Genomic DNA, 16,943 nt, shown 5'->3' on the forward strand with positions numbered 1-16,943 from the left:
AGAGTCACAATGAGGGATAACTTCATTATGGGGATTCCTCTGTGGTTGAGACACTACAGGGGTCACCTCTATGGATGGAGAAGTTATATGGGCTCATCCCTAGCAATATCTCTCATATCTCTGATTATGCATTATTGGGTAGATTTGCCATAAACTGGTGTTTTTAGCAAAGTTGTTATTTTGTTTGATCACATCCAATCGTTGCAGAAGTTTTACCCAGCACAGAAGTAGTTAAATCCCTATGCATCTGCTCTGTGGAGCCAGGAACCCAAGTTCCTTTAATCTGACAGAGGCAACTGCTCCATTGTCTTTTATCTGGAGATAAAACAAACTGTAAAATAATGCAGTGAGCCATATCTGGCAGGATCAGATTTATACTCACCATACATGGCTGTACAGGCGCAGCACGCAGCTTATCTGATTAGCACATACACAGAGAGATTTTACTCTTTTGTTAAACTGTGGGAAAGTGAAATTTGTAGTGGTTATGTGCCGTTGTCTAATCTACTATATAATTGTCTTATCCCGTCTGTCTGTCTTTCTGTCTGTCTGTCCTGGAAATCCCGCGTCGCTCATTGGTCCGGCAGCGGCCAATCTGCGCCGCGGGATTTCTGAAAAAAGATGGCGGCCGTTAGCGGCTCATCTGCGGGACGGAGCTCAGCGGCGATGCAGCCGGGAGATGAGCGCCGCGAGGCGCTCATCTCCCGGCCGGTAACAGCAGAAGGACCTCGACCGCCGGACCCATCTGCGGGACGGAGATGCAGCCGGGAGATGACCGGCGTGAGGCGCTCATCTCCCGGCCGGTAGCAGCGGAAGGACCGCTGGCGTCGCTGACCTCCATGCGGAAGGGAGGACCGGGGAGCGGCGCTGCGGGTCAGGATACTTCTGCTGCGAGCGCTCGCTCATGTCCCGGGTTCTCGCTGCGGAAGTACCCCCACAGGCAGCGCCGCTCCCCGGTCCTCACCAAGACGATTCGATGATTGGTCGCGGTCTTCGGACCCGACCAATCACTGATCTTACCGCAAAAGTTAAACACTACTGTGCTGATTGGTTGCGGACGCTGCCCGCGACCAATCACCGATTTGGGCGCCAAATTTAAATATCGTCCGCGACCAATCACCGATCTTGGCTCCACATTTAAACACCACTGTGCTGATTGGTCGCCGACGCTGGGCGCGACCAATCACCGATTTTGTCGCCACATTTAAATAGCGTCTAATCAGCACAGCGGTGTTTAAATGTGGAGCCAAGATCGGTGATTGGTCGCGGCCGATATTTAAATTTGCCGCCCAAATCGGTGATTGGTCGCGAGCAGCGTCCGCGACCAATCAGCACAGTAGTGTTTAACTTTTGCGGCAAGATCAGTGATTGATCGCGGGCCAAGACCGCGACCAATCACCGATTTGTGTGGCACATTTAAATAGTGGCCGCGACCAATTGGATGTCAGCGCCGCTCCTCGGTCCTCCCTTCACACCCTAGCCGCATGGATGTCAGCGGCGCTGCCTGTGCGGATAGTTCTGCTGCGAGAACCCGGGACATGAGCGGGCGCTCGCAGCAGAAGTATCCGGACACGCAGCGCCGCTCCCCGGTCCTCCCTTGACACCCTAGCCGCTGATGTCCCCACAGTATCCGCATGGTGTTACAAAAGTCCGGACATTTGTGTTAAAAATCGCTGATTGGTCGCTGGCGCTGCCCGCGACCAATCACCGATTTGGCCGCCACATTTAAATATCGGCCGCGACCAATCACTGATCATGCCGCCACATTTAAACACTGCTGTGCTGATTGGTCTCTCTGCTGATTGGTCGCGACCGCCGGCCGCAAACAATCAGCATTATTGCTGCCAAATTTAAACCCCGCTCTGCTGATGGGTCGCGTTCGCTGGCCGCGACCAATCAGCGAGCTTGGCGCCAAATTTAAACAATGCTCTGCTGATTGGTCGCGGACGCCCGCCGCGACCAATCAGCGAGCTTGGCGCCAAATTTAAACAACGCTCTGCTGATTGGTCGCGGACGCCAGACGCGACCAATCAGCGAGATTGGCGCCAAATTTAAACATCGCTCTGCTCATTGGTCGCGGTTACCGGTCACGAATAACCAGCATTATTGGCGACAAATTTAAACACCGCTCTGCTGATTGGTCGCGGCCGTGACCAATCACCATTATTGGCGCCAAATTTAAATACCTCTCTGCTGATTGGTCGCGACCGTCGGCCGCAAACAATCAGCATTATTGCTGCCAAATTTAAACCTCGCTCTGCTGATAGGTCGCGTTCGCTGGCCGCGACCAATCAGCATTATTGGCGCCAAATTTAAACCCCGCTCTGCTGATTAGTCGCGACCGCCGGCCGTGACCAATCTGCGATATAGGCGCCAAATTTTAACACCGCTTTGCTGATTGGTCGCGGTTGCCGGCCTCGAGCAATCAGCGATTTTGGCACCAAATGTAAACACCGCTCTGCTGCTTGCGCCCGGTCGGCCGCATACCTATTCTAGAATACCCGATGCGTTGAATCGGGCCACCATCTAGTAGTAATATAATGCACTCCACTGCCAAAAAGCAGCATAGGGGTAACCGAGTATATAATGGTGCAATGCATGGCCATGGACTGGCCGCTCCCTTTAAAAATCCAAATTCCAATTACACAATAACATAATAAAACGGAGGTCCTAATTATTACTGTTAGTGTCCGTTTTATGGAAAATAAATTAATACTGTCAAATAATCTCTAATTAGTAACTCAATACAGTATATAAAAATGACTAGCATAGTGTCCTTTTAGAACTGCTATATCACTCACAAAATACTGCCATTCAAAATAAAACAGACATTCAGTGTCCAAATAATATCGCCATACACATCACATCAAAATATGCCTAATTACCTGCATACAGTATCCAAATATTTCTACTTTATAAAGCCAATAGAGAACTGCACAATACTCTCACAATACTGCCATTCAATATCCAAATGAAATGGATATTCAGTGTCCAAATAATACCACTGTACACAGTACATCAAAATATGCCTAATTAGTACCTTCATACAGTATCCAAATATTACTACTAGTGTCCATAAAGAGCTGCCTTATTGCTTAAACATTACTGCCATTCAGTGTCCAAATAATACCGCCATACACAGCTTATAAACTTAATAGTAATACTGCTGTACAATGATAAAAAGTAATACAACCGCTATACAGTGACAAAAAGTAATAATAGTAATAATGTTTTACAATGACAAAAAGTAATAATACCGCTACATGACAAAAAAGTAATAATAATAATAGTAATAATGGTATACAATGACAAAAAGTAATAATAATACCACTATATAGTGACAAAAAAAGAAATAATACCGCTATACAGTGAAAAAAAGTACATACCGCTATGACAAAAAAGTAATAATGCTATACAATGACAAAAAGTAATAGTAATAATATTGCTGTACAATGATAAAAAGTAATACTACCACTATACAATGACAAAAATCAGTAATAATAATACCGTTACAATGACAAAAAGTGATAATACCGCTATTAAGTAATAATAATAACACCGCTATAAAATGACAAACTGTAGTAATAATAATGACAAAGACAAAAAGCAATCTTCGTATAGTGTTCACATGGTATTGTATATACAACCCACATAATATTTCCATATAGTGACAACATAATACCGCCATACACAGCATATGAATAATATATATTAACCAGACCATACTCCCTTGAAGCACTTCACAAATAATGGGAGTCTACTTGCTGCAGTCAGTCTGGCCAGCGCTGTATCTGTCTGCGCTCCTCGGTATATGGACATTATTATATACAGCAATGGCTGTCTAATTGAGATCATATTCCCACTCGCCAGTGACATTCTCCATGACATCTAATATATCTTAGCTGCAGATATTCGGGATCCCGGCCTTGGGTCGATAGAAATCCTGGAGCTTTCTCCTCAGTTCCCATGGAAACCATGGTAAGTAAATGACAGAGCAAGTGCTGTCGGGTTTACACACATCTCCTAGAAAACTAATGAGGGAGGCTGTGTGCTTATCCATTAATAAGATATGTGGTACATATGTGCCAGCCTGGACCAACACGTCACTATGGTAAAGGTGGCACAAATGGTTGTCCAAAACAATGGCCACCAACCCCATCCTGACTCACCCATCCAAACCAACAGACCAGGCCCCTAAAGCCCCCCATACACAACAGATAGCGGTCTGCCCGACTCCCGCATTCATGGAGCACTCTGGCGGCAGCTCATGTCCCGACCAACAAAAGGAAGGGCCATCGAAAATCTGACGTGCCAGAATCTGCGTCATTGGTTGGGGCAGAGGTGGGGGCCCACATACATATCAGTGGGTTCGACTGATGTTAGTCTAATCTGTATGGGGGCCTTGAAACTATGGGGGCATTCAATAAAACGGCAGTCATGGTTCTAGATAATCCCTTTCCACATATGACCCTAGGGTTGTTCTTTGTAGAGACGGGATGATCATATGTCCCATTTACTAAAACCTGAACAGAGTGTGCACAACCCCCTAATGAGGTGGCCTGCATAGAAAAGAAGCGCCCCATAGCCAGGATCAAATTGGGTCACCGTTTTGATGGCGGGTTTTGCCAAAAAAGTCATGGCGTTCATTTACCCCTTTCCATGACCCTTAAGCCCGATTCTCCACCATCTTGTTTGGAAACATTACGTTCAGACGATTGATGCGGGTCTGTCACGCAAGGTGTGGGAAAGACTTAGTGCAACACAAAGGGAAGACGGAAAGGGAGCCAAGACTCTAGGGAAAGGGTGGAGTGGGGACCTCCTAGGCTGATCTATTATCACCCTGTCTCCACTAACGTCCCTATATTGGTTCTTCACCAGTCGCCGCACGCGAACCTCGCCCTGTCTTTCCCTGGCGTTTGACCCTGGCAAGGGAAGGGAGAGGGATGAGCACTAGTCGATCCCCACTGACAACTAAAGACTACAAGGGGGTACAAACAAGGGAAGATAGCTTAGCTTTTAGTCGACTTCAGAGAGATGAACACCCGTCCTCATAGCTCCAGAGAGGATGAAGTAATGCACTTGCTCCGAGCCTTCACAAGGGGAAATGTGAGTATTGCTGGCACCTCCCTCTAGTAGACAGCAGGTATTTATACACACAGGCCAGGGTGTTAATTAGCAAGAGGAAGGCAGCCACTGGGTCCTAAAAAGACAGCCTCAACAAAAGGTGTCTGTAATGCCAAACAAAGATATCTCCTGCAACCAACTGCAGGGCAACTGTCCTGACACACCCATGACAGGGTCCCAGTGGTGGGACACCAGCGGGTAGGTGAAGTCCACTGAAAACAAGTTATCACCTACCCGCTGGTTTCCCACTGCTGGGGCCCGCATCAATTGGCTGATTGGGGAATTTTTATCCCCATTACAAAATGGCGAGACAGGTTGGATGACCGACCACCTCTCCATTAATTTTCTATGGGGCTGCTGGAAAAAGCCAAGTGTAGTGCTCGGCAGCACCATAGGGAATGAATGGAGTGGAGGTTGAGTGTGCTCACTATTGCTCCACCCTAACAGGGAAAAAGTGCCTTGTTCTACCAATTGATGCGGTTCCCAGTGGTGGGACACCTGCGAGTAGGTGATAACTTGTTTTCACTGCACAACCCCTTTAACTTCTATGGGAATTCTGAGAAAAGTAAAGCAAGCAGAACTCCCATTGAAGTGAATGGAGATAGCCACACATGGATGACCCCATTCCATAAATAGTCATTGACAAGGTGGGCACACATGCGTGGCTCTCTCCATTGACTTCCTTGGGTATTTTGAAAATAGCAGCGCAACCAGAACTACTATAGAAGTGAATGGAAAAAGTTACCTATGTGCAGCTCCTCTTCCAGACTGGGCCCGGTTCTAGAGAGGTGGAACATGTATTTATCCTATGAAAATGCCATAAATGTGTAAGGTAGTAATATCCCTTTAACCTGCGGGAAAGTGACAGTTTGCTGTCTCCGTGCCTCTTCATAAATCCCCTTGTAGGCACGGCTCCTGGCACCCACCACCTGGGACATATGCCCCTGTACCAGTTATACTTCTCTACATCCTTGTGGGTGCCATTATGTCAGCTTTTATAGGATATCATACCAATACTAAAATTCAACAGGATCAAGATAAAACTGCTCAAAAGATAGCATTCACAGCACAGAATCAGCTCCGATCTGTAATGTTAGCCGTACAGCGTGATATTCAATTTAAGGTGGAATTTATCCAAAGTGGGGGGCTTCCGCTTCATCTCTTCACAGATAAAGCTGTACCGAGCGGCAGGAGACGCTAAGATTGTCCTTACACCAAACAGACAGAAAATCGCTGCTATTTACGGGCACACAGCGTGGCGATTCTTCATATACTCGTGTCTCCTCTATTTCAGCCTTGGCTGCTGAGGCTTTAAAATCAAAGCAAATAAATGAAAGCCAAAATCGTCCCCCTGAGGAGGGGGAAGCATACGTTCCCAAAATAGAAGGCGAAAATTACAGGGCAGCTCGTGGCGATGTGAGCGTCAGCGAGCGCACTACACACAGCCGCCTGCCCGGCTCTGCCCGTGCCAGCACGTGCTCCTTTAATCATCTGAAATCATATGAATGGAAGCTTCACTACAGTGCCTGGCAATGGACACTGCATAATAGGAATAAGAGACATCAATATAACCAGGTCTGAGCAGGGACAAGACTCAGCGCACAACTGCAGCTCTAATATGGAGTCCTGCTGTCCCTCGTATGGGAGCACATCATTACAGCATTGTGTATTCTAGATGAATCTGAGAAGTTTTGCTCTATTATGGACATATTCTCTAGAATGGCACACTGAGTGCCTAAGAGAGGTGTAGCTTGAAGCTCCTGGACCCAAAAGTAAAACCTGCAATGACCCCCCACCTACATGTCATTTACAATACTCAGACCGAGGAGCCACTAGGCCCCCTTAGGGGCGGGGTGCTACATTTTCTGGCTCCCTATAGCTATGTCTCTTTTGCCTGATACCTTCACTGACACTAGACTTTCATTTTCTCATGTTCAATAATACCCACAAAAGTCAAACAATATTTTAAAAACATTGATCGTATCGTTATATCAGATCATTGATCAATCAGATCACTGTAACCACAGATAATCGATCAAGACATTATATTATCGGATGATCAATAGATCAGGGCATTGTAATATCTCATCATCAAGTCATTATAATATCAGATCATTGATCAATCAGAGCACTATAATAGCAGATCATCAAGTCATTATATTATCGGATCATCAATCGATCAAGTCATTGTATTATCAGATCATCAATCAAATCATTATAACCTCAGCTTGTCGGTCATATCATTGTTATATTAGATAATGGGTTATTATATTATTGGATCATCAATCGATCAGATCATTCCAATATCAGACCCTTTATCAGGTCATTGTATTATCAGATCATCAATCAATCAAATCATTATAACATCAGTCTCATCAGTCAGATCATTATAATATCAGATCATCAATCAATCAGATTATTATAACCTCAGCTTGACGGTCAGATCATTGTTTTATTAGATCATCGATCGTTATATTATCGGATCATCAATCGATCAGTTCATTCCAATATCAGACCGTTGATCAAGTCATTGTATTATCAGATCATCAATCAGATCATTATAACATCAGGTTCATCGGTCAGATCATTATAATAATAGATCATCGATTGGTCAGATCATTGAAATATTAGATGATTGATCGATCAGGTCATTATTTACCAGATCGTCGATCAGGCCATTAACATCAGATCATGGATGAATATATGGATCATTATAGTATCCGATCATTTGATCAGATGATTATAATATCAGACCAGTGATTGATTAGGTAATTTTAGTACAGTATAGTATCATCAATTGATCAGATTATTATAGTGTGTTTCCAAACTGTCCCACTTTTGCTGGTTTTGAGGGGGCCTATGCAACAATGACAAAATTGTGATTTTTGGGATTTTTTTGTGGATGTTCCTGGTAGTGTGGAGCCTAAAATTAAGATTTATATGTTTTCAGGTATTTTACTGATATGCTGGAATGGAAGATGCTATAGCTGTTCCTACATAGTGAGATATTGTAGCCCAATCCAAAGAGTTAAAGGAGTTGTCCACATAAAAAAAAAAAAACATCTTTAGAATATTAGAAATATAAATACACACATCTTACCTATATTCTGGCATTTACAGCAGTGCCCTGATCTCTTGATATCAGCACCTATCCCTGGTGCTGGCCACTTCTTGAGCTCATTTGTCAGTGTGGAACAGAGTGAAGGGGTTTAAGTAATTTCAATGGCTAAGCCAGCCCCCTTCTCTGTCATAGCCAACACTTTGACGGAGAAGGGGTCTGGCTTAGCAGTAGAAATGAGTAGTCAACAAGTCCCCTTTACAAACAGTACTAATGACATAAAAATATATATCAGTGGCGCTCTTGGGAATAAAACCGAGAGGTCTGCAGCGAATTTAAACAAAACCACAGTTGTCCAAAAAATTAAAATTAAATAAGTATAAAAAATTCGCGCTGAGCTGTCGGAAAAGAAGGAGGGAAAGAGATTGGATTATCAATAAAATGAATTTATTACAAATAAGTTAAAAAGGCATAAATAGCAATTCAAAAGGTAATTATGAATGTGTCCCCAGAGGTGGGTAAGTAAAAGTCCAATTGATAGTAGCCAGTCAGGGTATCAGAGGGACCATAGATTAGCAATGATACCTAGAAGGGAATGAGAGGGGAGGTGTATCAGTAGAGAATGTTTTGGTTCTTATTGTAAAGGCTGATGAAAAGGAATAGTTACCTTCCTTGTACAAGTGTGTTCCTATATTGCGTATTCTCACCGGGAGTGGTATCCAAGTGGCTAGAATATATAGGTGCCTATTTGTGCAAGAGATTTATAAAAAATTGTTAGTTAAAAAGTCTTACAGTAGTACTTATGATTTTTAAAATAGTACTTTTTATGATTTTTTAAAACCACAGGATACCTGGTATCGCAGTTCTGTGTATGATCCTAGGATATTGCTTATAGATAAGAAAGAATCTTATTGGAGGTGGAGCAGAGCACTTAGTTATCCTAGAAAAGATAGAAAGTGATAACTAAATCAAAATAAATGCGTCACTGTATAGGTCTCCCTAATAAGTGGTAGTAACGGGAGGAGGACCCGATACAAGTGTCCACCATATAGGTTATATTGTACCCAACGCAAATATGTGTCCAGTAGGTGCACGATCAGGAGCGGCAGGAGGAAGCAGAGCCCCGGCCGGTGGGAAGGAAACCGTTCGTTTCCGAAACGCGTCGGAATTGGCTCTCTCAGGAGCTCTGCTTCCTCCTGCCGCTCCACTCGACAACCCACGAGGTAAACCAGATATCATCCATATACTAAAGGACGAAAGTAGTACCCGCAACGCACCTTTGAGCTTGCATTCCTACTGACCCTTGCAATCGTCTATACCGAAGAGGAGGTAAGACTCTCATTGCCATAGGACTAATATTGATGCCCGCTAGAGGTACTGATTACTTCCTATAGTAAATTATACACTCTACCTGATCGTGCACCTACTGGACACATATTTGCGTTGGGTACAATATAACCTATATGGTGGACAATTGTATCGGGTCCTCCTCCCGTTACTACCACTTATTAGGGAGACCTATACAGTGACGCATTTATTTTGATTTAGTTATCACTTTCTATCTTTTCTAGGATAACTAAGTGCTCTGCTCCACCTCCAATAAGATTCTTTCTTATCTATAAGCAATATCCTAGGATCATACACAGAACTGCGATACCAGGTATCCTGTGGTTTTAAAAAATCATAAAAAGTACTATTTTAAAAATCATAAGTACTACTGTAAGACTTTTTAACTAACAATTTTTTATAAATCTCTTGCACAAATAGGCACCTATATATTCTAGCCACTTGGATACCACTCCCGGTGAGAATACGCAATATAGGAACACACTTGTACAAGGAAGGTAACTATTCCTTTTCATCAGCCTTTACAATAAGAACCAAAACATTCTCTACTGATACACCTCCCCTCTCATTCCCTTCTAGGTATCATTGCTAATCTATGGTCCCTCTGATACCCTGACTGGCTACTATCAATTGGACTTTTACTTACCCACCTCTGGGGACACATTCATAATTACCTTTTGAATTGCTATTTATGCCTTTTTAACTTATTTGTAATAAATTCATTTTATTGATAATCCAATCTCTTTCCCTCCTTCTTTTCCGACAGCTCAGCGCGAATTTTTTATACTTATTTAGTACTAATGACATGTCTACTGTCGAGCACAAGTGGATGGTTAAGCGGATTCACACCAGGATGAACCCCACGGTCATTTAATGGGGCTAGTCTGTAGAATTTTTGTGCAGGATCCACTTCTAGGTTGGATCAGCAGGATACTGATGACCGGTCAGGCTGCGGCTGCTTCCCTGCACGAGCGCTCCTGCTCTTATGTGGGTGGTTGGGTTCTTCGTAGTCAGCACTGCAGGGAGTTCTGTATACTCTTCCAGTTTTTGCATTGGTTTTCCTCTGGGTACTCCTAATTCCTACCACAATTGAAAAATATACTGTACTTAAAGGAGTTTTCCATGAACTTGTTTTGGGATTTTTTTTTTATCTTCATTGACTTGCTCTAGGTAAAAAAAATATATAATCAGAGTCACCCATGGCAGCTCCAAATCGGTCTCCAGGATGATGTCAATGCAGTGTCTGAACAGAACTAAAGAATATATTAGTGCTAAGAAGAATGAACTCTGAAAGGGTTTGTCTAATTTGGAAAACACATTTTCAAAAACCCTATCTCAGTCAACCTGAAGAGCATCTCTTGTCCTGGAGGGTCATTAATGATCCTTCTGTACGTTCACCTGCGGAAACCTTGTTATGACTTTTACTTCCTCTCAACAGTCAAGTTCGATCATCTCGGACAGAGAACCCGGTGAATTGAATATATGCCGTGCAATGATTAATTTCACCTGTGGCGGCGCTGTGGAAAAACATAGCACTTCTCATCAGGTTTTCCCCTTACATCACAGCTGATCGCAGGGTCCTAAAGCAGGGTGACTCTTCTAACAGATAAGGATTGTCAGAAGTAGAGAACCCCTCTAACCCAGTTAATGAGTTGTCCAGAGGAAGATAATTCTTTTTTAGAGCTGTGTAGTTAGTTGAATGTATACGCCAAGTAAAGCTCTGTGCAGTATAAGTTTTTTTTGGCAATGGGTCCCTATGTTGGACGGATGCTATAGCATCCATCCAGACTGTGACCACTGTTGGGTGCATACCTCACGAGCGTAGATACTGGAATTTGTGATGTGTCAATAAGTGATCAGCGGTGAACAGGTAATCATTGGAATGGGATGAAAGTCGGCCGAAATTCCATTTTCATCGGAACCAGTTGACCAACTAATATGTATGGGGGCTTCCTGACTCTTCCTCTACAGATGATGTAGGAAGAGAGAAGGATCAGGCAGATGGAATTTCAATGCCCAAACATTTTGTTTTCAGGGGAGATAAATCATTACCTGTTGAAAACATGTTGACGCTCTGCCAAGTTGAGCTCTCATGTGTATGTGGAAGTCAGGAAAGATATGTGTCCCATTAGGACCTATTAAGACTTTGGGGCATCAAGGGGGGAATCCTTCACTTGAGAGTCTGCTCGAATTAGCCAAAGTGGAGAGCTGCCCTGAACAGATGTTACATGGTTGACCACTCATTTGGCCACACACAACTTTCCTTGATCACTAGGTGTTAAAGAAACCAGACTCAGAAATCAGTAAACGTCTATATTTCATATCCACATAAGACACGTACAGAAATGGCCTTGTTTTTTGACGTCAAATCCTGGTCCTAAAAGTTACTGAAAGAGACGTCTCACCCGCAGGCCTGCTCGGTGGAGAGCTGCCACATCTTCCTGCAGTGTCTGGGCTTGGCGTAGACCACAAGAGACCAGAAATCCTTACTCCAGCGGGTTTGCTGACTCCTTGTCCAGATGTTTCCAGCCCACGCTGTATAAACACGGCGCGGACTGAACAATGCAGCCCTGAATGCGGACCGTCTCCCTGACACAGATGACTTGTCACGTATTTATACAGCAACTCACCGTAGATTGCACCGTAGATATCACCGGCAGCAAACATAAAGATTGCCATAAGGGCAACGTGAATACCCTGGGATGCACGGTAGAAGGGAATTATAGTGAGAGCAAGGAGACAGATGTGGCTGGAAAGGATGATAGCTGATGAGATGGAATGAAAATGGCAGCTGATGGAACAGTATTCATTGTCGCTTGATGGTTTTTGCGTGAAAACCTTTAGGAGGAAATCCCTGTATTGCACAGTGAACTTACCCCTGTCCAATTTGTACCAATAGGGCTATGCTCAGTGGCATATGTAGGGGCATGATGCCATCTAACTTTGAAAAAGTCAACATCCTCTCCAAAACGCCGGGTTATCATGAAGTTCCAGTTTGTGAAAGCTGCTACAGATTAAGACTTTATGGGAACAGCAATGGGCACAGCGTTTGCTCCTCTACTGGCATTGAGGTAGCACTGACTTCAAGGCAGGAGACCACAGACCCTTCTTCCATATACGAGGACGCAATACTATAAATGCCATGCAATGGTTGAGATCCCAGAAAAGATGTTAAATAGAAGGCAATAGGAGCTTCAAGTCTGTTTTAGAGTGGCCCGGATTGCATGGGTTAAGTCACTGTATACCCAAACAAATCCATACCTCTCATGTGCCAACGGTAGATCTGTTGATCTATTGATCCCTCCTGGGCACATCCAGGAGGTGAATTAGTATTGCGCAGTTTGGATACCATAAGTAGGAATTGCATCTATCAGACACATCCAGGTGGAAATACCTCTTTAATATGAACATTAGACTGTCAGCCGAACGTGTCGATATCGACGGGTTCAGCCGACATTGGTCTAATGTTTATGGGGGCCTCTGACAATTACAACGCATCCTCCATCCACAGGACAAGTGATAATTGTAGCGGCTATCTCCATCAGTCTCATACCTAATGGATGGAGCGGTGGTGCACATTTGTGAAAATCTCTCCATTTGAACGAGAAACAAAGGACTTGGGATCGGTGGCCAAATGGAGCTATCTCCAGCTGTACCTTTGGCGCCAGAAGACGTTTTTTTGGGCCCACTAGACAATATTATGGTACCCAAAGACGTGTATACGCATTAGTTATGTCTGGGGTCTCTAGGTTTGGACAAGCCCACCCAAGTACCATAGTATTCTCTGGTGCACTTATCAAACCCTAGAGACCCCAGACATAACAAATATGCATATATGTCTTTGGGTTATCTTTTCAACAACCTTATTAATGAGGTTACATCACTAGGCAGGGGTCTAGGAAAGGTTGGTGACAACCCATGCAGGAACTGCTGCAGTGGTCATATTGGATATCACCCAGCCTTCCCAGAAATGGGCGAAAATTTCTGACAACTCAATATTAAAGTGTCACTTTTTTATCTTGCATCTCCAGGCGAGCTCATGTCATTTGGATAATCCCCTAGAAAAACAATATTTTCCGACCTGAGGAAATCTGGGGTCTCTGGTGTTGGAAAATGTCAGGGATTTTCTGGAAACGTTTCCTCTGCAGATGGTCGCTATTATTTACATTGGAGCGCAGAGAAGGTATTTGGCCCATGTGGGAAATGCAGGTGTTCTGTCATACATAGCGGGGAGAAGAAATGTTCCTTTCTCACCCAAAATCATTGCGTGATCTAATGGATTATAAGACTGACCTGATATATAATGTGGTCATATAACCTGCGGGTGGCCATGTAGGGCAAAACGTGTGTGGCTGCCATTATTCATTATTAGGATTTCCTTTTCAGCTCGGGTATATGATCCTGTACTGGGGGTGGATGTGATATAATTTGTCGAATAGCATGATGCAATCTGGAATGCGACCGTGTCCGGATATCTCGGCCAACAATTTTGCCTAGTGTATTCAGTTCTTGCAATGGCATATTTGAGGTCAGAATACCCTTAGGCACAGATAGCACTAGACTGTAAAAACCACCCTGAGATTGTGCCAACCTTACATTATTGGCACCAAGGGTATATACCCTACTATGGTATTACGTGAGGTTGAAACCTTCCCAAATTCTTCCAGGTTTCTAATAAATATGCATATACTGGGGTAATCAATGTATAGTCATTTGCCCGATTCGCCATCCATTTGCAACCCCAATGGGTGAATTTAGTATTTTTGATTTTGGCAACCCAATCGAAAAATTCAAAAATCTATTTGCCAAATCCCAATGTATCCAAAGGGCACATTGACGTGGCTAAAAACAGTGACGACATGCACCGTGGTCATGTCAGTGCCGCTCCGTCTTACTTTAAGGATGAGTTCACTCTTTGCATTAGTTTGCTGCGTGTTTTGCCATGTTTTTTTTACAGGTGAAGCATGATAAAAAATGGCTTTCATCTCTAAAAACCACGTAGATAATTACTGTGCCACAAAATATTAGCAAATGGCTGCAAGACGCAGACGGTTTTGACGTGCGGCGCGCTGCAACAGTGGGGCAGTGATTACGTTGTGGGCACGGGGTTTGTTTTACCGCCATGTATTTCTGAAATGAATGCAACACCGCAGCATTTTGCACTGATTTAGGAAAATCCTGGCAAATACGCAACAACTGCACACAACCTATGTCAGGGGAATTGGTTAAAGTCGAGGCAGGTGGATTGGCTCACTTCTTTCGAAATATGTGACTTGCAAGAGGGATTCAGGCAGCAGCTCCAGTATGGATCAATCCTATTTGGTATGTTTGTGCAATCATTTACAAAAGAGAGGGGCGATGCCGCCAATACTGGACCTATAATTATATCCTTCACGTAGTAATGATTCTGACAACCGAACCGGTTTACTTACACCTTGTTATTTTTAAGACGTCAATGCAATACATGAAGAAATAACCTTGCTCCAGTATCAATCCACTAACAATCATAACGCCATTCCTAAAGAAAAAAATGCATCGTACCAGTTTTGTGAATTTTAATGCTCATGCAGTACCATAATTGACCAGTATGTGGTGTTGTGTGCAATCCACAAGAATAAAAAAAAATGCAAATATTTGACACTTCTATTGGTAATTACCTGTACTATCTGCATTTTATACACCCAGCTAGGCTGGTAAAATATACAAGAGAAGCAATATTAAGCAATATTAAAAGATGCATTATGCTGAATTTTTAAGGTTCGGTTCACTCACCATCATTTTGGAGTACAGGGGTGCCGGGACCAGGTGCAGCCCCCCCAATATGATATGAGAAGCGTCTGGCTTGGAATTGCTTGGCATAGGACCCAGGCTCCTCTCTGGTGCTGGATGGTGGATAGGTGTAGGCAGTGCTCCTGGGTCTGTTTACCTGCATGTTTGCAGGGTAAAGGGGACAGGCCTGTGTCCCTTTAAGTGCCAGCTCACCTTCTCCCCTCTGACCATATGGGAAGCCAGGAGAGGTGTCCGGCTGCACAGACATAAAGAGGCTCCAGGCATTGGTGGAAGAGCATGGGCTTGAAGAAGCAGTGCCCTTATTGCACAATGATATCTCAGGCTCTGAACCCCTTTCCTTATGCCGGATGAGAAGTGACGAAATCTCGATTTAAATCTCCATATGTTTGATTTTTCCACCTCTCCCCCCCCCCCCACACTTGCAGTATTTTTGTAATCCGAGGTGCTGTATCAGCAGCAGCCGCCGCTGTGGGATGGAGCAGACACTGCAGTATGACTGCACAGCCCGGCTATGGCTATGTTGTCTATGGGATCTTCACTAATCCCATATTATAGGACGGTGCTCTGCTCTGTCCATGGTTCACCATCCTCCTGCTGCTTCCCAGTTTGATTGCTAATCCATCATTCCCCGCTGTTCTTCTGCAAGGAGCAGATTGCTCGCCTTTAAGGAAGGTCGGATCCTGTTTGCATTAATTCCTTGTCCTGAGCTGTCCTTAAATCCTCTGCGGCACTGCTTCCCAAAAACAGCAGCAATGAAACCTGATGATGTGTGTCTCCGGTACCCGCCGGTTGTGGCAGCACCCTTGGGCGCACAATCATGCCTTGTGTTACCTATCCACCTCGCTGTGTCATTTCTTTTGTTCTCCCTGCCTTGGCTAGTGATGCTTTTTGGCTTCCACAAACCTTCCTGCCTTCAGTTTTTTCTTCCTTTCTCTTCCCTTTTTTTTCTCCTTCTCTCTGTGTATGTGAAATCTGACTCTCTTTCCTTGCCGTTGGATTTCACGTCAGATGCATTTAAAATCTGGTCTGGATTTTCCCCTCACACATGCGTTACCCACCCCCCATCTCCCTGGAATACTGTCCTTTGCTTTTTTTTTTCATGACTTATGCTGCATCCTGTCGCCTTAACCCGTTGGTGGCTACGATCCTGGCATCTGGGATCACAGGTAGCCCGTCCTGCTGCCCCAGGTCAATTCAGATTGGATGGGGGAAAAAAAAAGAAAGGCTCTACCTACGGGTGAATCATCCACGACATGATAATATAAAGGGTTAACACCTGCCCACTGCTCCACTTGATGGATCTACAATTCATTGATCGGGGACACAGCAGCTTACCGGCATGGGGTTCATTTATATTCTGTCCACTACGTTCTACTCCACCTGTCACTGGCGCACAACACTGACCTCCCGTTGGTACAGGCACCCGACTGTCATTCCGAAAAAATACCATATTGTAGAAGGTGACACCTTGGAGCAAAATTTGGCAGATGGCCTGTCAAAAGTAAATAATAAACTGATTGGGGGATTTTAAAAATCCCTACAAATCCCTACCGTGTATGGTCAGGATTGGATCTTTATAGAAGACAGGAATTCAACCAAATTCACAGATGTTTTCAGTCCCCCA

General features: G+C 44.1%; 1 protein-coding gene across 1 annotated transcript in view; it reads right to left on the reverse strand.

Moving 5' to 3' along the window:
* Positions 1-16,593, reverse strand: part of FGD1 (FYVE, RhoGEF and PH domain containing 1) — a 109,484-nt gene extending 92,891 nt beyond the window's left edge. Inside the window, exon 1 of the mRNA XM_073640043.1 lies at positions 15,302-16,593. Within this exon, the coding sequence (XP_073496144.1) occupies positions 15,302-15,566 (265 nt within the window). The 5' untranslated portion in view covers positions 15,567-16,593. The remainder of the gene's footprint in view (positions 1-15,301) is intronic.
* Between the last annotated feature and the right edge of the window lie 350 nt (positions 16,594-16,943).

Source organism: Phyllobates terribilis, unplaced genomic scaffold (genome assembly GCF_046119375.1).
Source record: "Phyllobates terribilis strain yellow unplaced genomic scaffold, ASM4611937v1 Scaffold_7__3_contigs__length_470593459, whole genome shotgun sequence".
Taxonomy (NCBI): domain Eukaryota; kingdom Metazoa; phylum Chordata; class Amphibia; order Anura; family Dendrobatidae; genus Phyllobates; species Phyllobates terribilis.